Source organism: Muntiacus reevesi, chromosome 3 (assembly GCF_963930625.1).
Source record: "Muntiacus reevesi chromosome 3, mMunRee1.1, whole genome shotgun sequence".
Classification (NCBI taxonomy): domain Eukaryota; kingdom Metazoa; phylum Chordata; class Mammalia; order Artiodactyla; family Cervidae; genus Muntiacus; species Muntiacus reevesi.
Genome location: NC_089251.1, coordinates 202473058 through 202496383, shown reverse-complemented (window position 1 = coordinate 202496383; position 23326 = coordinate 202473058). Strand labels below are relative to the sequence as shown.

At 41.9% G+C, this 23326-nt stretch overlaps 1 protein-coding gene across 1 annotated transcript in view; it reads left to right on the top strand.

Annotated features, from left to right (window-relative positions):
- The first annotated feature begins 5505 nt into the window (after positions 1-5505).
- MARCO (macrophage receptor with collagenous structure) overlaps positions 5506-23326 on the top strand; it is a 36640-nt gene continuing 18819 nt past the window's right edge. Inside the window, exons 1-3 of the mRNA XM_065927821.1 lie at positions 5506-5558; positions 20328-20429; positions 21957-22091. Of these exons, the coding sequence (XP_065783893.1) occupies positions 5525-5558; positions 20328-20429; positions 21957-22091 (271 nt within the window). The 5' untranslated portion in view covers positions 5506-5524. The remainder of the gene's footprint in view (positions 5559-20327; positions 20430-21956; positions 22092-23326) is intronic.

Here is a 23326-nt window from a genome sequence, read left to right as displayed (position 1 = left end):
GCTCATGGTGGTCACAAAAAGTCAGTCACGACTTAGTGATTAAACAACAGAAAAAAGTTTTGGTTCCTGTGAAAACATTGTATGTGTCGGGAAGGCAGAGGGTGGTGTCTGTGGTCAGGAGAACTTAAAAAAAAAAATCAGACCAGAAACTCACAGCTGCCTCTCTTGCTTTTGCCCTGGGTGTGCCCTGAGTTGGAGTTCTGGTTCAGTGGGAAAGTTGCACCACAGACCAGTCTGCTTCCCTTTCCTTCCCTCTGCTCTGGAGCACAGGCTGCAGTCCTGATGCAGCAATCCCAAAATGCGTGTGAGCATCCCTTCCCAGGGAAGAGAAGATGTGGGTGGCTCAGCTAGGTCTCACACACCCTTCACCTCCTCTACATCCTCCAGTGGTTCTCAAAGGACAAACTTCTACAAGTTGGGCCAGGGTCCAACAATAATCATTTTGTCCCCTTTTTTTCTTTAACTTACATTTTAATTAAGTTTATTGAAGTATAATTCACAAACTATACATGTACTTCAAATGTAAAATTTGCTGAGTTTTGTAACAAACACCCAATCAAGACACAGGACACTGCCATCAATGCAGAAATTTCCCTGGTGCTCCTGATCAGTCGATTCTCCCCTACCTCTACCTCCAGGAAACCATGGTTCTGTTTTTCTTCTTTCTTTTCTTTTTTTTTTTTTAGTGCTGTTTTTAAATTGTCAAGTACAAGTTGGAACTTGCCTGTCTACTGCAAATTGGCACTTACCAAGAACATTTTTGAGCAGCTGAACAACCACAACAAGGGCATTTGCCATCTGCCTGCTCTGCTGCAGCTGCTGACCTTCAACATTTCCTGGAGGGAATTCAGGGTGGAGAGCGAGGCACTCTGTGCTCCAGGGTAACTGGTGGAACAGGTCTTTAGATAGTTAGGTATTTTCAGGAACTGTTTTCATGATCCCACTCCTTGCATCTCTTCATATCTAGAAAAGCACTGAATCCCCTCATGGTCATGTCATCTCCTTGTAACTAAGAGAAAACCTTTTGTAAAGTAAGTGCTTGATTGCATTGAACTCTCCCTTCACCAAAATCTTATATATTAACCTTTCCCCACTGCCTCTTTGGAGCAGCGTCTCAGAGTTATCTGAGTGCTGTCTCCCAGGCTGCAGTCCTCACTCTGCCCAGACTTAACTCATCACTCTCAAATGTTGTGCATCTTTTTAGTCAACAGTAATTTTATTTATTTATGTATGGCTGTGCTGGGTCTTCGTTGCTGTGTGGGCTTTCTCTAGTTGCAGCAAGCAGGGGCTCCTCTCTAGTTGTAGTGTGCAGGCTTCTCACTGCAGTTGCTTCTCCTACTACTGGAAAATGGGCTCGAGGGCGCACAGGCTTCAGTAGTTGCAGTGCATGAACTTGGTTGCTCCATGGTACGTGGAATCTTCCCAAACTAGGGATAAAACCCACGTCTCCTGTTTTGGCAGATGGATTCTTCACCAGTGAGACAACAGGGAAGACTGATGGTTCTGTTTTCTGACACCATAGATGAGTGTGACTTGTTCCGGACACTTACATGAATGAAGTCATACAATGTTCTATTGGGGTCTAGCTTATTTCACTCAACATAATGGCTTTTAAGATTCATCTGTGTTGCTGCCTCTTTCTCTTTATTGTTGTAGGTCACTGAATGAATATACCAAAATTTATTTACCTGTTAATTTAATGATGCTCATTTTTGTTGTTGAGCTTTTTTAACTTTTAAAATGAATTAATAATAATTATGTTTCATTAAGTACCATTAATGAAATTATTAAGTAAGTGCTGAGCTAGTCATGGGGGACACTGACCACCACAATCATGCATGACTAGCAAGAAAAATAAGGTCAGTAGATAGAAATGTTTAATATTTGTCTCCTTTCTATTTTCTTTAGCCCAGGTCCCTCTTTCTATCATCTCCACTGGTGAGCTTAAGGAGATGGCAGAACAATGGGCCAAACTGTCAGTGAGGTGTGACAGGGACTCAAAGAGCATCCTGGAGACCTGGCTTGTCTGTTTTTTGAGAAGTTTTGTTTATTTGTTTTGAATATTCTGGTTTGTGTGGGTGAATTTTACATCATGTGTTATCATGGTTGCCCCAGTTTTAAGCTGGAATGGGGTTACTCAGGAGTTCTTGATGATCTGCCAGGTGGCCCAATGACTGTAGTAGTTTGGGAGCCACTAGTTCAGAGGGTCAAACTCTGCAGGGGTACCATGAGTTGGGGTCATGGTTTCTTGGGACTCCAACACCATAACTCCTGTGTAAGAAAGGCAATTTGGAGAACATCAAATCTTGATAAAACTACGTCAGAACCCCTCTGAAAACATGGCTAAATTCTCCAATGCAATTATATGCACTCTTCATGAAAAGGAAAGTCAAACCCTGCATTTCTTGAACAGCATGCTCCCCAAATGCAAGTCAGCACTTCATCTGGTTCTCAAGGAAAGTAACAGCCAAATCTATGTTCCGGAGATAAAAGTGTCTGAGTGGGACTTAGGAAGAAACTGTACGAGAGTCTCCAAATTGTGTCTTTTGCACTTCATGGCAGACTTAAGGGATTTTTAAGGGTAACATCCACAATCCAGAAGTTTCACACTATGTACCAGCTTGGATAAGATGCTATTTCACTGAATGCCGTTTTGTTTACAAACAGACTTCTATTATTTAGTTTGATCCTTAAACCCACACTATGGAAAAACAGGGACACTGTTGGTATCCCATCTTGCAAATGAAGATGCTGAAACAGAGTAAGGAGCAGCGCTGAGACCTGGGTGAGCGGGTGACCAGAGTCACTGCACAGAGCAGCACGGGATCCTGCGGTCTATTTAAAATGTTGACTTTGTTTTCATGATGGACATTTTGCATTAATTTTGATTTTTAAAGATTGTGGTTCAAATATTACTTACCTTGATTACTGAATATTTTTCACCCCAAGCTAGTACCTTGTTTGCTTTATCTGGCCCTGCTAAGTGGATGAACTAGCGTGAATCTTATGAAGTATCCATTTATCAACTATCAAATGGGATTAATATGAGTAATTTCCTATGGTTCAACCTCATGGGTCCTCCTAGGATGGAGTCCTGAGGGCTCACATGGTCCCTGTGCTGCCTGTGATTGCTTTATTATTCTGCACGGCAGTCCTCAGCCTGGATGTGCATTAGAACCAACCATGAGGCTTCTGGTTAAAACCAGGATCTCAGGCTGGAGTAGGAGAATAGCAGGGAGTATTTTCAAAAGCTCATCTGATATAAGCTTCTGGATTAGAGCCCCTGGATTAAACTAGATTTAAACCAAACTGTAAAGGCAAGGTGTCCTGAATTCGAATTCAGGTGTTATCACTTTCTAACCGCAAGATCTGAGGCAAGTTACAAGTTATTGAGAGTGTTGAGTCATGTATATGTGTCCAGCACAGTGCCTGACACCTGACACATCTTGGATAACAGTTCATCCTTCTGGGAGCTGTTACACTGTGCTGAGGTTCAGAGAAGCTAAGCCAGTCACCTGAGGTCACACAGCAAGTATGGAAATAGTTGCCTTTGGGTCCCAGGTCTGTCTGACCCGAGTCAGAGCTAAATGATTATGCTTGATATCTACTAAATGTTACCACTAAAGAGGACTACACTCTGCAATTAACACAAGCATTTTCCAAAGCGTCCCTTCTGCAACCCCATGAGTGAGGACTGCCCTTGGCCAGAGCTGAGATAACCAGGCAGAGAGGGGAAGGACTGCAGCCCAAGTAATGGGTTCCTTTCGCCAGGAGATTTCCTGCCCATGGAGGAAGCCTTACAGCCCCTGGCCTCTTGGACGGTCCACCACCACACTTGTGACTGGAGCTGCCAGCTGCCTTCATTTCCTCACTGCCAACTCTCTCTTTTAACCCTTCCTGTCCTGGATTCTACTCCTAACTCTCAGCCCAAATCAGTGACGTCTTGAATCTTGAAATTGTGAGCAAGGTGGGGACCTCTACCTTGAAGGGCACCATCAGTCACGCCCTTTCCTGGGTTTTTTGCCATGCCACTGGCTGAAGAAAGGACTTAGTCTAGCTGAGCTTTATCTCCTGCCACGTCATAGCTCATGCCCCCAGTACTCCAGTGGTCCATGATTCCTCTGCCTCCAAGTATCCTGCTGCTGTGATGCTATGCTTGCCATTTTTTTCCACCTGCAAGGCCATCACCTTCTTCTGCTCTAGATTTAACCCCCAGTCACTGCTTCAAACCCAGATCCAATGGACAAGCTCTTTGTGGCTTTCCCAGCCCTGCCTTCTCTGCCTCGAGGTCACCCCTTTCTTCCTAGGGGCTCCAATCCCCAACATCAATTTTCTAGAATTCAGTTGTATCCACAACCATTCTGCATACTGGACTGACATCCCTTAAGGCAAAGGCTATTATTACCTTCATCTCCCTGAACCCAGTGGGTTCACAATGTCTCTCCCGATAAATAGCAGCGGCACAATGTTAGTGTTCATTGCCCATCAGATGCCACCCTGGCCACCTTACACCATTTAAGTCATTTAATGCACACACTAATTATTACCACCTTCCTTATTTTACGAACAAGAAAAGTGAGATATTCAAAGCTGGCGTGACTTTCCCATGGTCACACAACCACTTGCAGGAAGTGAAATTGGAACTCAGGCATTTAAGCTTTCAGGGTCCATGTGTTGACTACTGTGCTATACAACCTCCCTGGTAGGGAGTACCTGGCGTAGGGGTTTCTCTTAAGGGGCTCAGATCTTACTGGGACCAGACCAAGCACATGCTTTTCACACACAGAGAGAACGTGAGACAGCAATGAGAGGAAACATAACGCTACAACGTATAGGGTACAGCAGAGTTTCTTCAACTTGAATGTGTACAGACATCACCTGGGGACCTTGTTAAACTATAGATTTGGATTCAGTCTCTATGGGGAGGGAGCTGAGATTCTGCCTTTATAACAGTTCCCAAGTAATGCCGACGCTACTGGTCCATGGCCCACACTTTGACTAGCAAGGATGAACTCAAAGGATTGAAATAGGTCAGAGGAGTTAGGTTTCACTGTGGGTTGGAGAGGTCCCATGACAATGAGCTGAGTCTAGAATGAAGGCAGGGTCTGGACAGGCAGAGGAGATGGGGGTCATTGGTTCTGCTCTTGGGGGCCTGAAAACAAGCGGTGATTTCAGGGACCTGTTGTGTGTGCCCCGACTCCGCACACCCCTTCACAAGCAGTTGCACCAGGCAGGAGCTCCACGTGTGAATACCCCATTTTTGAGAAATTCCTAATCCTGACCATGTCAGGAAACATTTTGCAAATTCAGAAATCAGAGTCAAAGGAAGTCCTGTGTGCTCTACAAGTAGAAGCAGTAGTCAAAAGGGAACAATCTCTCCCCAAGTGGTTCCTCTTGGAGAGAGCATTTCTGCTGGCTCCAGAACTTTGGCCATTTATAAACCTTAGCAATGGAAAATGAGGAAATTCTCAAGGAGAAAGAGGTCTTGGCTAGCACTGAAGACGGAACAGCTCTCGACCAAACCATGTTGTCTAGGATGGAGACATTCGAAGTTAATGGTAAAGTACTACTCCCCAATAATGACAATGCCTGTGATGTCTTTCTCTTGGCAACATAGGAATAGACAAGTCCATTGAAAGTCTAAATTTGTGCCTTAGAGATTCAATGATGCATTTCTGGAATGCTTCCATTGGAAATTTGTAGAACGCTAGTAATAGAAACTATGTCTTTAGCATAGTTGGGTTTTCTTTTTTTTTTAGCTTCACAACTAATTTAAATTGTATTTAAATATTTTTCCCTTTCATTAATACTAATACTTTTTATATGTCCCTCCTTTTACTAATATCTCATTGACACACAGATTATGTCTGTGATGTTTGTAACAAAAGGAAAATGCAAAACAAGGATGAAAAAGTTCAAGAAAACTGAGGCCAAGTGTCATGTTTATTTAATGCAATTCTGTTAAAATTCTTTGATAGTTTCTGTGAATACTCGTGTGTTGCTCAGGGAATGCGTTCACTACTTGTGGGCTTCCTCAGTGGTTCAGTGGTAAAGAATCCGCCTGTAATGCAGGAGACTCGGGTTTGATCCCTGGGTCAGGAGATACCCTGGAGAAGGAAATAGAAACCCAGTTCAGTATTCTTGCCTGGGAAATTCCATGGACAGAGGAGCCTAGTGGGCTATACACAAAAGGATGTAACCTAGAGCTACAGCCCTAGTGGGCTACATGGGGTCACAAAAGAGTCAGACACGATTTAGCAACTAAATAACAAAGAATATGTTATAGTGGCATAACTAGTCTGTCTTAAACTCAGATTTTAAAATTCAGTCAACTCTGTTGTTTTATTATCTCCCTCAATGTTACACAGGTGATGTGTTTTATAAAATCTCCTGGAACTCACAACATTGAAAGTCACCAATGAGTGCTTCCCACAGGGGATCTCTGATTTCCTATTTCAGAATATCCTCTTGGATTTGTCTTCCAAGTCAGTCAGTCATTCCCACTCTGTCTTTTCTGGAAGTTGTATGTGTAGGAACAACTGCAGTGCTGTCCCCTGGCTTAACTGTCCCTCTTGTCCAGGATCTGTTTGTGCAAGTCAGTGGCTGGAAAGATAGGGTGACAAAGATGAAGGCTCTGGTGCTCTGCCTTTAGGTGTTCAAATGGAGTAACAATAAAGGCAGAATTACAGACGACTTTAATAGTTGTTGGCTATTCAGAACTTTGGAGAAGGCAGCGTTATGGACATGTGACTTTTTAAGATACTGAAAATGTTCAAGCGAAGTCAGGTGATCAAACAGACTCAGTACCTACTACCTGCTGAGTTCTGTACTCAGCACCAAAAAAATAGACAAGAATCAACCCAGTCTCTGGCCTCAGGGATCCCACAGTCATGCAGGATGGAGGATGGCAGAGTGAGCCTATTCCTAACTCATTGCTATACAATTTGTCACCAGCTGTCACTGAGATTTGCGCAGGACTTTCTAGAAAGATCTAATCTGGTGCGGGGCCCTGGAGGGCACAGCTGAGATCTCTTCTAAAGTTTAATGGATAAAGAGGATCCATTGAGAAAGGAAATGGAAGCTGGGACAGGAGAAGGGCACCACATGTTTGTGATACTTTCACAAGGAATATTCAGAAAAAAACAAACAGCTCCATATTGTTTGGTTCAAAATTGGGTGGAAAAACTCAGTGGGGATTGAGATTAGGACCAATTAATCCAGACCTTGTCCTGAAAGCGCCTACTGAAAAAAAATGCACAATGTGAGAGCAGTGAGTTTATTTTTTAATTTTTAATTGGAGGATAATTGCTTTATAATGTGTTGGTTTCTGCTGCACAATGTGAATCAGCCATTGTTGTTGTTTAGTCACTATGTGGCGTCCCACTCTTTTGCAACCCCATGAGCTGTCCATGGGATTTTCCAGGTAAGAACACTGGAGTGGGTTGACAGTTCCTTCTCCGGGGATTTTCCCAACCAGGAATTGAATCCACAACTCCTGCCACATCTCCTTCATTGCAGGTGGGCTCTTTCCTGCTGAGCCAGTTTAGTTCATAAGTATATCCCCGCCCTCTACAGCCTCTCTCCCACCCTCACCCCACCCCTCTAGGTTGAGTTTGCTGTCTTATACAGCAACTTTCCACTAGCTAGCTATTTTACACATGATAATCTCGGACTGCAAGGAGATCCAACCAGTCCATCCTGAAGGAGATCAGTCCTGGGTGTTCATTGGAAGGACTGATGCTGAAGCTGAAACTCCAATACTTTGGCCACCTGATGCGGAGAGCTGACTCATTGGAAAAGACCCTGATGCTGGGAGGGATTGGGGGCAGGAGGAGAAGGGGATGACAGAGGATGAGGTGGCTGGATGGCATCACCGACTTGATGGGCATGAGTTTGAGTAAACTCCGGGAGTTGGTGATGGACAGGGAGGCCTGGCGTGCTGCAGTTCATGGGGTCACAAAGAGTTGGACACGACTGAGCAACTGAACTGAACAGAACTGAATGTATATTTTGGGCATCCCTGGCAGCTCAAACAGTAAATAATCTGCATGCAGTGCAGGAGAAGAGGGTTCCATCCCTGGGTCAGGAAGATCCCCTGGAGAAGGAGATGGTTACCCTCTCCAGTATTCTTGCCTGGAGAATTCCATGGACAGAGGATTCTAGTGGGCTATGTAGTCTATGGGGTCACAAAGAGTTGGACACAACTGAACTACTAACACAACAACAACAAATGTATATATTTCAATGCTGTTTGGGACAAAATAAGGACAATAGCCCTGGAGATATCATTTCAAATAGCTCTGAGAAAATGCTCCAAAGAGGCAAAGGGGAAGGTCAGAGCTATATATGATTTTAGTGAAGGGGATACTTGCAGTCAAGTACACATTTTGGCAGAGGCTTGCTGCCAATCACAAACAGCAGATGTCACTGTTAATGATTTTAGTGCTTTTTCAGATGTAAGGAGAGGAAAGAATTGGGCTCATAAAATCTAATCCTATTTATCTATCTGAAGACCTTTTCTACCATTTTTCCCAGAGTACAAGAATGCCTCATTCTTGACCTCCACACTGAACTCCTTTCAGAGGGTGTTGAAAACAGCTTCAGCGGCTCATGATTTAATCCTTGTAGAGGTAGATGGTAGGTGCCAATTTGTAGGTGGCGAGGGCAGTGGGGAGCTTTGTAGAGATTGAAGTTGGCTGAGAGGCAGTGAAGCTGCACTTCAGTTATTTATCCTCACAGATAGGGGATGAGTTGGAAAGAGTAACCCTGGGGACAGAGAGGAGCTTGGCAGCCAGAGATGATGAGAGACAGTGGGTGCGTGGAAGGAAAAGAGAGGATGCTCTGGAGAAACAGAAGTCAAATCAGCAAGACTATAGTAGGGGAGTCACGGCAAGTGAGGATGATGCATAAGTCAAAGGTGAATCCTAGATTTCTGACTGGGGTTACAGATACCATGAAGTAAAAATCTAACCACGATCACTCCTGTTTGAAGAGAACATTTTCCTAAATGCATCCACAAGTTCCTATCTCCTCATACAAAGAACATGGAATGCATGGAACTTTCTAGATAAATACCATTATGGACAGTGCTCACTGTGAGATTATGTAACACCTCAGGGCTTACTGAGACTAAAAAAAAACTATTTGCTTCAGCATTAAATGGCTCCAGCCTCATCTATCTGCCTATCCATCTATCTATCTATCCATCATCTATCTATGTACCTACCTTTCTGTCAACTGAAGATTGCTTAAACCTGAAGAGGCTCAGCAGACTGCAGGCTCTTGCTGCCCTTAAGACCCAAAGAAACTCCAGATCTTCCTTCATAAACCAGTATCAGTTGCTCTTCCCTTCAACAATGGAGCATTTGAACCCAAATGACAGAATACACATTTGTCCCTGTGGTCCATATCTTTCTGGAATGCACTTCTTTCACCTTTTTGAAAATATGAGCATTTCTCTGGCTCACATCTTCCTGTCACTCTCCTTATGGATTGTGTCAGATATCTGAACTTCTGTTACTAGATCAGCATGCTCTTGCTGTTTTCTGTGGAATGTAATCTAGACCTCTCATGTAAAGCCCTCAACTATTTTAGGACTTATATCTTTCATCATGATATTTCTTCCCAACAATTTCCATCTGAAGAACATCCTTCTTGACAGAGAAGACCCCAAAAAATGCAAATAGAGAAGTTATGGTGTGGGGGGGTATTGTTTGTTTTAATTAACACAGAACCTTGGCCCCAGCGTCAGACATGGCTGCCCCTTCTTCCTGCTCTGAAGAATGTGTTAAATATTCTGCTAACAGACTTTAACTTTGGAGTCTATGCGGGGTCAGCCTTGCTGAAAGGAGTACTTTCATTTCACATTGTTCTGACTTTTGTGTTTTGTCATGTCCCTATTTCTCAACATTTTTAAAAAATCTGACTACCCAGAGGTGTTTTTCCAGTTTTTATTGTGAAATATTTGTAATTTCACAGAAAGTTGCAAATAATGTACAGGGAAGTCTTTGTGACCTTCACCCTTTTCTCCCAGTGATAACATCTTACATAACTCTAGGACAATATGACACCCAGGAAACTGACATTCGTACAATCCACAGAGCTTATGCAGGTTTCTTTAGTTTTCCATGCACTCATTTGTGTGTGTGAATATAGTTCTCTACAATTTTAACAGATGTGTATACTTGTGTAACCACCACCAAAATCAAGATATAGAACAATTCCATCACCACAAAATCTCCCTCATGGTATTTTTTAGAGACACACATGCCCTCTTTCCTGTCCAACAATCACTTTACCCAGCTACCGCTAATCAGCTCCTCCTCTTTATAATTTTGCTGTTTAAAGAAAGTTACATAAGTAGAATTACAAGTATGTAACTTTTTAAAGATTGACTTTTTTCCCCCCTTGAGATCCATCCAAGTTGTTGTATGTATCAATAGTTGGTTCTATATTATTAATGAGTTTTACTGAGTATTATTCTGTGATATGAATGGACCACAGTTGGTTTAAACATTCGCCGACTGAAAGACTTTTGGGTTCCAGTTTTGGGCTATTACAAATAAAGCTGCTATGATTATTTATGCAAAAGTTTTTGTGCAAGCACAAATTTTCATTTCTCTAGGAAAAAATGCCAAAAAGTGCAATTATTTGCTGGATTCTAGGTATGTTTAGTATTATAAAAAGCAGTCAATCTGTTTTTCAAGTGTGGATGTTCCATTTTACATTCCCATCAGCGGTGTACAACTGATTCACTGTCTCTGCATCCTTGCCAGCAGTTGGTATTATCACTATTTTTACTTTAGCCATTTTGATAAGCCTGTGATAGCAATACTTCACTGTAATTCTAATTTGTATTTTCCTAGTAGCTAATGATGTTGAAAATCTTTTCATGTGTTCATTTGTCACTTGTATACCCTCCGCAGTCAAATGTCTCTGTATCTTTTGCCAATATTTTAATAAGATTTTTCTTTTTTACTAAGCTAAACTAAAGCTAAACTTTTTGAGAATTCTTCATATACTCAAAATATATGTCCTTTGCTGGATATGAAATTTGCAAATATTCTTTCTCAGTCTGTAATTTTTCATTTCATCTACTTAACAAAGTTTTTGCAAAGAGGAAGTATTCAACTCTTTTGGGGTCCCATCTATTGACATTTCCTTTTATGGATTGTGCTTTTGGTGTTAAGTCTGAGAACTTTTTACCTAGCACTGAGTCCTAAAGATTTCTCCTATGTGTAATTCCAAAGCTTTTATAGCTTTATGTTATAATATCATGATTCATTTTGAGTTGATGTGAAGTTTAGGTCAAGATTTGTTTATTTTGCCTATGGATGTCCAACTGCTTCAATACCATCTGCTGGTATTGAAGCAATCAGGACTATCCTTCCTCAAGGAAATTACTTTTGCACCTTTGTCAAAAATCAGTTGGGCACACTTGAAGGAAATAGCAACCCACTCCAATATCCTTGCCTGGAAAATCTCATGGACAGAGGAGCCTGGTGGGCTGCAGTCCATGGGGTCGCAAAGAGTCAGGCACGACTGAGCGACTAACACTTACATTTACTTACTTGTATGAGTCTATTTCTGTGTTTTTTATTCTGTCCATTCATCTACATGTCTATCCCTGCGCCAGTACCACACTGTCTTGATACTGTAGATTTACTGTAACTCTAAACATAAGGTAACGTTATTTCTCACATTTTATTCTTCTTTTTCAAGATGATTTTAACTATTCTGAGGCTTGTGCCTTTCCATATAAATTTTGGGATAAATTTATACCACCAAAAACCTTGCTGGATTTTGTAAGAATTATATTATACCGCTAGATGGTTCAAAAACTGACATCTGTATTACATCTTTATGCTGTCTTACAATCCATGAACTTGGTATGTTCCTACATTTCTTTGGGTCTTTGCTGCTTTTTTTTTTAGTGGAAATTTAGTAACTTTTGGGCATACCGATCTTGTGTGTATTTTGTTAAATTTATATCAAAGTGTTTCATTTTCTTTAGAGCAATTATAAATGTGTGTTTTAAATTTTGATTTCCACTTGTTTGTCAGTTGTATATAGAAAAAGGGAGTGGCAACACACCTCCTTGCCTTGTTCCCAGTCTCAGGAGGAAAGTTTTCTGTCTCAACATTAATAGTGAGGTAAGCAGGGGCCTCCCCTGGCAGTCCAGTGTATAGACAGCCTTACAATGCAGGGGCTGTGGGTTCAATCCCTAGTTGGGGAATGGAGATCCTACATGCTTCTCTGGTGAAAAACCAAAACATAAAACAGAAATAATACTGTAACAAATTCAATACAGACTTTTTAAAAGTGGTCCACATCAAAAAAAGAAAAAAGAGTGATGTAAGCTTTAGATAGCTGTTGATACTCTTTTTTAAAAAGGAAAATTTGAGAATGTTCTCTTCTAATTTGCTGAGAGTTTTATTATAAATGTGTTATTTATTATGAGAGCAATAATTATGACAGTTTATCATGAGTTGAATTTTGTTAAGTACTTTTTTCTGCATTAACTATACAGTTACATGGTTTTTCTTCTTTAGTCTATTGATATGTAGATTACATTGATTTTCTAATATTGAACCAGTCATGCGTACCTGGAAATCCCGTTTAGTATATAAATCTTTTTAACGCACTGTTGGATATGGTTTACTTCTATTTTGTTGAGGATATTTGTGTCAACATTCATGAGACATATTGATCTTTAGTTTTCTTTTTGTACTGCCTTTGGCTTTTATATTATGATAATACAAAATGAGTTAAAAAGTGTTCTTTACTCTTCTGTAAACCATAAGAGATTGTCTGAACTTGGTGTTAATTCTTTTCTTAAAGGTTTGTTAGGATATTGGACCTGGGTGGTTCTTTTATAAGAAATTTTAAATCACAAATTAAACTTGTTTAATAGGCATAGATATTTATATTATTTCTTTCACCTTGGTTGAGTTTTTGTAGTTTGTGACTTTTCAGGAATTGGTTCATTTCTTCTAAGTTGTTAGCAAAAAGTTAGTAGTATTTCCTTGTTTTCTTTTTAATGGCTGCAGCATCTGTGGTGATACCTCCTGTTTTATTGTTGATATTGGTGATTTGTGTCTTCTTTCTTTTTATCTTTGTCAGTCTTGATAGCACTTTACCAATTTTTATTGATTTTATTCAAACAACCAGATTTTTAGTTTTTCAATTTCTCCCTTGTATTCTTATTTTAAATCTCATTGATTTCTGCTCTGGTCTTTATTCTTTCTTTTTTTTTCTGAATGTTTATGATTTACTTTTCTTTTATGTTTTCTTGAGGTAAGAACTTAGCGTATTGACTTGAGAACTTTCCTCATTTGTAAACTTTTAGTGCTGTGAATTTCCTCTCCAGTGTTGCTTTAGATGCATTCCATAATTTGATATATTTTATTTCCACTTTCATTCAATTCTTTTAAAGATTTTTTTCTTTGAGACTTTTCCTATGACCCATGCATTACTTAGAAGTTAAAAAAAGATTCCAATTGCTTGAAGATTTTTCTGTTATTATCTTCTATTTTGATTCCATTATTGTCAGAGGATATCTGCAAATTTTAATTTCTTTTACAGTTTGTTGGGTTTGTTTTATGACTCAGGATATGGTCTTAGTAAATATTCCATGTATGCATGGAAAGAATGTATATTCTGCCCTTGTTGCATGGAGCATTTTATAAATGGTAGTTAGGTCCTGTTGGTGTTCAGTTCTATACTTTTGTTGATTTCCTATCAATTGCTGAGAATGGGGTATTAATATCCCCAACTATACTGGGATTTGCCCATTTCTCTTTTCAGTTATATCAATTCTGTTTCATGTGAATAGAAGTTCTACTCTTTGGTTTCTTATACATCTAATAACAGGTCATGGTTTTTCATTCACTTTGCCAATTTCTTCCCTCTACTTGGTATAGTTAGACTATTTATGAAAATAATTATAGCTACGTTAGGTTTAAATCTGCCATCCTAGTTTGTATTTTCTCTTTGTTTCTTCTATTTCCCATTCATCTGTTTCTCTTTTCTTATCTTCCTATAGATTATTTGAGCACTTTTTAGAGTTCCATTTTAATTTATTTACAGTTTGTTTGTGGTACATCTCTTTTAATAGTTTATTTAGTGGTTTCTCTGTACATTACAATATACGTACATAACTTAGCACAGTCTATGGTATTATCAACATTTTACCACTTTGAGTCAAGTGTAAAAATCTTATTTACATTTATGTCTTTTTACTGTCTTCATTTTTTAAAATGAATTGTCTGAGGTATTTCTTCTACCTACACTGAGAGTCACATTAGATGGTATTATGTATTTGTTTCAACCATCAATTGCGATCTTTAAAAGCTGTGAGGAGAAGGATGATCTAATATATAGCCTTGTATTTTACCCATTCTTCTTTCCTCTTTCCTGTTTTTCCCTTTGGAGGTGTCAAACCTTTTCCTACATCATTGCCATTCTATTTGAAGATTTCCTTTAGCTATTCTTGAAAGGTAAGTTCACCAGCAATAATCTCTATTAGTTTTCCTTCATCTGAGAACCTCTATTTTCCAGTCATTGTTAAAGGATGCACTAGAAATAGAATTCATGGTTGACAATTTCTTTCAGCACACAAAAAGTATTGTGCCACTTCTAGCTGATCTCTGTGCTTTCAGATGAAAAATCTGCTGACATTCCAAATAGATATTACTTTATAAGTAATTTCTCCTTTTCCTCTGGCTATTTTCAAGACTTTTCCTTTTTCTTTAGATTTTTAATTTTCTTTATCTCTAAATTTTTCAGATTTTTGCCTATGTGTCTTGATATAGATTTCTTTGAATTTACCATGTTTGAGATTTGCTCAAATTCTTGGATCTGTAGGGTCTTTCGTCAAATTTGAGAAATTTTCAGCTACCATTAGTTCTTTGAGGTTTTTTTTTTTTTTCTTTCTTTTTTTGGCTAAAGACTCTTTCTGGGACTTCAATGATGAGTATTATGTGTTTTGTGTGTGTGTGTCTTTTTTATTGTCTTTTTATTGACTCTGAGACTCTGTTTATTTGTCGTTTTATTGTTGTTGATTTTCTGTTTTTCAGATTGGGCAATTTCTATTGTTCTATTATTTAGTTGAATGATTCTTTCTTTTGTCATATTTATTACACTATTGAGCCAATGTGGTGAGGTTTAAAAAGGACATTTGGGTGAAAAGACAGCCCTCAGATTGGGAGAAAATATTAGCAAATGAGGAAACAGACAAAGGATTAATCTCAAAAATATACAAGCAACTCCTGAAGCTCAATTCCAGAAAAATAAATGACCCAATCAAAAAATGGGCCAAAGAACTAAACAGACATTTCTCCAAAGAAGACATACAGATGGCTAACAAACACATGAAAAGATGCTCAACATCACTCATTATCAGAGAAATGCAAATCAAAACCACAATGAGGTACCATTATACGCCAGTCAGAGTGGCTGCTATCCAAGTCTACAAGCAATAAATGCTGGAGAGGGTGTGGAGAAAAGGGAACCCTCTTACATTGTTGGTGGGAATGCAAACTAGTACAGCCACTATGGAAAACAGTGTGGAAATTTCTTTAAAAACTGGAAATAGAACTACCATATGACCCAGCAATACCACTTCTGGGCATACACACTGAGGAAACCAGATCTGAAAGAGACACGTGCACCCCAGTGTTCATCGCAGCACTGGTTATAATAGCCAGGACATGGAAGCAACCTAGATGCCCATCAGCAGACGAATGGATAAGGAAGCTGTGGTACATATACACCATGGAATATTACTCAGCCATTAAAAAGAATTCATTTGAATCAGTTCTAATGAGATGGATGAAACTGGAGCCCATTATACAGAGTGAAGTAAGCCAGAAAGATAAAGACCATTACAGTATACTAACACATATATATGGAATTTAGAAAGATGGTAACGATAACCCTATATGCAAAACAGAAAAAGAGACACAGAAGTAAAGAACAGACTCTTGAACTCTGTGGGAGAAGGTGAGGGTGGGATGTTTCGAAAGAACAGCATGTATATTATCTGTGGTGAAACAGATCACCAGCCCAGGTGAGATGCATGAGTCAAGTGCTCGGGCCTGGTGGGCTGGGAAGACCCAGAGGAATCGGGTGGGGGGGGGGAGGTGGGAGGGGAGATCGGGATAGGGAATACGTGTAACTCTATGGCTGATTCATATCAATGTATGACAAAACCCACTGAAAAATTTTTTAAAAATTAATTAATTAAAAAAATTTTAAAAAGCATATTTGGCATTTTGAAATTATATAATTTTCCATCTGAGTCTTTTATATATCTTCTATCTTGTGAGATTTTTTTTTTGTTGTTAGTTGGAGGCTAATTACTTCACAACATTGCAGTGGGTTTTGTCATACATTGACATGAATCAGCCATGGAGTTACATGTATTCCCCATCCCGATCCCTCTTGTGAGATTTTTTAAAAGTTTTGTTTGTAAGTACTCATTGAAGCATTTTTGTAGTGACTGCTTTAAAATCTTATTGAATAATTCCAACATTTGTGTCTTCTCAATCATTTTAGGTTTAAGTTTCTTCCATAAACTGTTTAGGTTTATTAGATAGATTATGGCCCATTTTGTGGGCTATCATTCTTGACAGTTTCTTCTAACCACTAATAGTTGAAATGATCGACATCAGTCAGTTCAGTCACTCAGTCGTGTCTGACTCTTTGCAACCCCAATGGACTGAAGCACACCACACTCACAGAGCTTGCTCAAACTCATGTCCATTGAGTTGGTGATGCCATCCAACCATCTCATCCTCGGTCGTCCCCTTCTCCTCCTGCCTTCAATCTTTCCCAGCATCAGGGTCTTTTCCAGTGAGTCAGTTCTTCTCATCAGGTGGCCAAAGTATTGGAGTTTCAGCTTCAGCATTAGTCCTTCCAATGAATATTCAGGACTGATTTCCTTTAGGATGGACTGGTTTGATCTCTTTGCAGTCCAAGGGACTCTCAAGAGTCTTCTCCAACACCACAGTTCAAAAGCATCATTCTTGGACACTCAACTTTCTTTATAATCCAACTCTCATATCCATACAAGACTACTGGAGAAAACATAGCTTTGACTAGATGGATCTTTTTTGGCAGAGTAATGTCTCTGCTTTTTAATATGCTGTCTAGGTTGGTCATAGCTTTGCTTCCAAGGAGCAAGCATCTTTTAATTTCATGGCTGCAGTCACCATCCACAGTGATTGTGGAGCCCCCCCCCCCCGCCCAAAAAAAGCCTGTCACTGTTCCCATTGATTCCCCATATATTTGCCATGAAGTGATGAGACTGGATGCCATGATCTTTGTTTTTTGAATGTTGAGTGTTAAGGCAACTTTTTCACTCTCCTCTTTCACTTTCATCAAGAGGCTCTTTAGTTTTTCTTCGCTTTCTGCCATAAGGGTGGTGTCATCTGCATATCTGAGGTTATTGATATTTCTCCCATCAATCTTGACTCCAGCTTGTGCTTCATCCAGTCTGGCATTTTGCACGATGTACTCTGCATATAAGTTAAATAAACAGGGTGACAATATACAGCCTCGATGTACTCCTTTCCAATTTGGAACCAGTCTATTGTGCCATGTCTGCTTCTAACTGTTGTTTCTTGACCTGTATACAGATTTCTCAAGAGACAAGTAAAGTGTTCTTTTATTCCCATCTCTTTAAGAATTTTCCACAGTTTGTTGTGATCCGCACAATTAAAGGCTTTAGCATGGTCAATGAAGCAGAAGCATATGATTTTCTGGAACTCTCTTACTTTTTCGATGATCCAACAGATGTTGGTAATTTGATTTCTGGTTCTTCTGCTCTCTAAATCCAGCTTGAACATCTGGAAGTTCTCAGTTCACATACTGGTGAAACCTGGCTTGGAGAATTTTGAACATTACTTTGCTAGTATGTGAGATGAGTGCAATTGTGTGATAGTTTGAGCATTCTTTGGCATTGCCTTTCTTTGGGATTGAAATGAAAACGGGCCTTTTCCAGTCCTGAGACCACCTGTGATCACCAAATTTGCTGGCATATTGAGTGCAGCACTTTCACATCATCATCTTTTAGGATTTGAAATAGCTGAACTGGAATTCCATCACCTCCACTAGCTTTGTTCGTAACGAAGTTCCTGAGGCCCACTTGACTTGGCTCTATGTGAGTGATCATGCCATCATGGTTATCTGGGTTGTTAAGATCTTTTTTGTATAGTTCTATGTATTCCTGCCACCTGTTCTTAATATCTTCTGCTTCTGTTAATGATCAACATGGGGTAAAGAATTTATAATATCCTTTGCTTTGTACAGAGCTAGTTAGACAAAACCTACAGATTTGAAGTTCCCAGTTCTAAAATACTTTGCCTTTATGCCAGTTATAGCTCTGAATTTAAAAGCATTCTGCATTCTGGACCTGAACTACTCCCAGCTCCCTCTCATGTCTGTTTTTCCTCTTGTTATCCTTTTTTAAATGCCTCATACCGTGTTCCTACCATGTAGTTGAAAATATCTGTATCTTCCATGCTGGCCCTCACCCCTATCTCTAGCATCTATGATATGTGTGTCTCTGAAACATAGTTTATCTTTCTATTCCGATCACATGATAAGTTTCATCACAATTAGTGCTGACTATGAGGCTGTATTTGCTGTCCACCATCTTCTATTAAGCGTGAGGCTTCCCCTCACGCTTATTTATTCTCACTATCATGACTATATGGTACCTGAGGTTTTAAGTTGCATTCCTGATGCTCTCCCAATGCTTTTCAACTGGCAGTGTTCAACTCTGCACACACTTGGCACCCAGACAACTCATTCATCCATTCAACTAGCCAGTCACCATTTTCCCAGTATATCATACTGATGCTGGAATGCAGCCTTGGGAACTTCCAGACCATATAGAGGAGAGTGAGACATAGAAATAGTTCAAGGTGCTCAGGGTCACAGCAGATAAAGACACAATTCTGTGGGGAAGCAGCGCAAGGTCCCACCCATCCCAGGGGAGCCTGAGGGTCTATCTTGTCGCAGGGCAGTCTCTACTCTGCTCCCGAAGGATGAGTAAGAATTAGTTATGCATAAAGAAGGAAGGAATATTCCTCCCTTGGGTATCAGAGGAGATACTGTCTGAAGTCAGAAGGGTGTAACCCCAGTGATCTGGCCTGACCATTGGTCAGTGTCAGGGGTGGAGGTGAGGTAGAGAGGCATGGCCACAGGAGAGCTGGCTGGAGACCAGGCTACATGGACCCATGGGGGAGTTGTTTGTCCCGAGGGCGGTGAGCATAAGAGCTGAAAACCAGGGAGCGACTGGGGCTGGATGTGTGTTGGAGAGCTCACGCAGGCCGCGATGTGGGCCTGGACTTCAGGGGTGCACGCAGGTAGGGAGAACTCCCTGTGGCAGCCAGAGAGTAGCCGTGTGTCTAAGCAATATGAAGCAACTAATAAAGAGAACAGTTAAATCCCTGTCTACTGAGAAAACTAGGAGGAAACCCACGGAAAAATTCTTCATTGCAGAAGGAACATGTGCTTTAGTTGATTACATGCTACTAAAGCACATGTGATGAGCACAACATGATAAGCACATGGGCTAAGTAGTATGTATTTGTAATATGATATCATTAGTGTAAGACGAAAAGGAGAAACCCTCCATCTAGGAGGACTGAGTTTGTTAGGATGGGGGAACGGGAGGAAGGCCACATCCCAGAAAGCTAATGAAGCTTACCTCAGCAGGCTAGGGCCTCAGGGGATTAATTATGAGATTATTAATCCTTGAAATGCTCTCCATATTGTTTGATACATTATATTATGCATGTTTTACTTTCATAATTTAAAAATCTAAAGAAAAAGAAAGCAAAGGCCTGGGCAAAATTTGCAGATCTTGTCTTATAACCTAATAGGTTTTTCAACTGTTTCAAACCTCACTCACTGCTTATAAAATGGGAACAATCATTTTCCTCCAAAACTCTTGAAATTGAAATATGTTAATTCATCGGTTAATCAGATGTACATCTACTGAGCACCCCCTGGAGCAGGTGGGACACGGGGGCTTCTACAGTGAGCAAGGTTGATGTAGTATCTGGCTTAAGGACCATGCTCTTTCAGCAAAGAATATATGCAGAGGTGTTTTTCACCCAGCCACACAAGCGAGTGGCTTCTTGCCTTGTGGAAGGAGGGTCAAGGGGAGGATTTGGCTGTCATTGGTCTTTGTGTCCTTCCCCGCATGGAACCTCAGGGAGAGCCCCCTGCTCACCCAGAGGGCATCTGGGCCCGGGCCAGGGACCTCTGCTCTCCACCCTCTCTAGCAGCTGCTTTCTGCCTGTGTTCCACTTCAGGTCCAAAGCCCAAGAGGAGAAATGGAAAGAACTGCATCATGGTCCTCGTGGTCACGTACCTGGTTCTGCTCACTGTGGGCGCTGGGCTATTGCTGATACAAGGTAAACCACCCGAGTCCTGCCTGGTCCTTCCTTGGGTAGCAACGTGGACCCACCAGATACAGAACCCAGGCTCAGGGGAGAGCCCCGGGACTCTGCTGCCCATCTGCTGGGAGAGAGCTCTCAGGCCCTGGGCGGCCAGGGTGGTGCGGGGAGGGGAGGGGAAAGCAGAAAGGGGAGTGTGTGTTACGTGTTACGTGTGCTTGTGTGTGTGTGTGTGTGTGTGTGTGTGTGCGCGCGTGAGGGGGGTGGGGGAGAGGGAGGCAAGGAGAAATAGACCACACATGTGTGTGTCTGAAGCAGTCAAAAAGGCAGTGATTTCACATAGATATACCTTGTGCATCTCCCATCAAGAATTTCCTGTCTCTGGGTGGAAGGAGCTTTTTTTTTTAATTTATTTATTTTAATTGGAGGCTAATTACTTTACAATATTGTAATGGTTTTGCCATACATTCACATGAATCAGTCATGGATTTACATGTGTTCCCCATCCTGAAACCCCCTCCACCTCCCTCCCCATCCCATCCCTCAGGGTCATCCCAGTGCACCAGCCCTGAGCACTTGTCTCATGCATCGAACCTGGACTGGCGATCTGTTTCACATATGATAATATACATGTTTCAATGCTGTTCTCTCAAATCCTCCCACCCTCACCTTCTCCCACAGAGTCCAAACGACTGTTCTATACATCTGTGTCTCTTTTGCTGTCTCACATACAGGGTCATCATTACCATCTTTCTAAATTCCATATACATGCGTTAGTATACTGTATTGGTGTTTATCTTTCTGACTTACTTCACTCTGTATAATGGGCTCCAGTTTCATCCATCTCATTAGAATTGACTCAAATGCATTCTTTTTAATGGCTGAGTAATATTCCATTGTGTATATGTACCAAAACTTTCTTATCCATTCGTCTGCTGACGGGCATCTGGGTTGCTTCCATGTCCTGGTTATTATAAACAGTGCTGCGATGAACGTTGGGGTACGCGTGTCTCCTTCTATTCTGGTTTAGGAAGGAGCTTTGTTGATCAGTGTTTCATTTCAACATGGTTTGGCTTTCAAAGTGCTCCCAGTCCAAACGGTTAGGTCAGGAAGTAATCCCCTCATACAGACAGTGAAGCTGCTCAAGCGTGCCATGTGCCCAGTTGTCATAAACGCACATCACACACATGCTCATGCCTCACATGGTTAGGCCGGGTCAGCATATTAGCGGCCATGCACTCACACTCAAGCATGCACAGAGCTCTTAACTGCACGCAGGTTGATCGTGGATGCAGTGGATGCACAGACTGTGCCAGTGTGCCCCATGGACGTGTAACGTCTGTGAGTGTGAAGTGCCCGTGTGCAAGACACAGACAAAGCTCTGTGCTCACACTAGGTCCCCATAGTACACAAAACATGCGTTTACACAGTCAGAACTTACAGGGTTGTGCACATGTGACAGAATGTCAGGGCTGTGTTCAAATGCCCTGGGCTTTAATGAAGTCCCTGAAAGAATGCTGAAGGGCTGGGGTGTGGGGTGTCCAGTTCTAAACCTGCAGGAGCGGCTCCAGATCCTGGAGATGCCCCACGACAACAATGAAACACAGGCCCAGATCACCCAGGTCCTCACCAAGCAGGAGAGACTGCAACAACGGATGGACAGCTTTATCCAGATCCCAGGTTGGTCCCTCCCCGCTGAGCTGGGACTCTCCAGAGAGAATGGGAATGGGGGAGCTGCTTGTGTGTGGACAAGAGGGTCTTTAGACCTGAATTCCCTTCTTTGGCAGAGGGGCTTCCCCGACCCTGGCCTGGCATGAGGCCCTGGAGGCCAAGAGAGGGGTGAAGGCCGAATGAGGAGGGCGTGAAATTACAGGCACCCTGGGTTACTGCAGACAGATCTGGTGAGAGTGGGGTCAGGAAGCTAGGAGCCAAGGAGCCTGTCCAAATGATTATGACACCCAAGAGCCAAGGTCTTCAGTAACCAGCCAAAGGTCGGGTCTGAGTCCCAAAGCCCTCAGACCAGCCCAGAATGCTCAGGAGGGCAGGTAAGATGCAGAGCCCGGGGCGATTCCCAGGACCCCTTCCAAGTGGCAAACTATACTGGTCTGTGGCTGGAGAGAGGAATGGCGGGCATCACGCCAGTCTGGCCAAAGCAGGGACCATGGAGGGAGAGGGCATTGGACCTGCCCTTGTAGAAGAGACCCCAGAAGCAGCCTGGCCCCTCCCACACGTGGGGACGCAGAGAGCGGTGGCAGACTGCCACACGGAAGGCTTTCCCCTGCACTCGACCCCGCGGGCCCCTCGTCTCGGGCTTCCAGCCTCCAAAACTGTAAGAAGTGAATTTCTTTGGCTAAGCCCCACCTCCCCGGTCCTTAGTGTGTTGTTATAGTGGCCAGAATGGACTCAGACAGGACGAGGAGCCCTGCCACGTCCACCCAAGTCTTTGGGAGGCTGCCATCCCCAAAGCAGTGCTGGAAAGGGAGAGATCTGATATGGGTAGCAGCAGCGATGGGTGCCATGTATCAGAGCCTGGGCACGCTTTCTAAGTGGAGTTCCATATGGCAGCCTCAGAACAGCCCTGCCTAACTGGTATATGAACCCCAGTTCACTGATGAGAAAGCTGATGCTCCAAACGATGAAAGGTCAGGTCCAGGGTCACTCAGCTAAAGGGGCAGTGCTGCCATTCAAACCCAGGTCTGTCCGGCTCAGCCTCCCTCTGGAGTCATCGTCTACACAACTGAATTTTGCCTGCTGGGCCATGAGCTTCCTGTGGGAAGGCACTCCGTCTTTTCTTCCTTCCACACCGTTTGGCTGATCCGTGTGCCCAATGACACTTGTGGAGTGGATGATGGTGTGAGTGGCACCCTGTTCATTGCGGCATGGTGTCTCTGCTCATTTTCCTTAGGTCCTTCAGG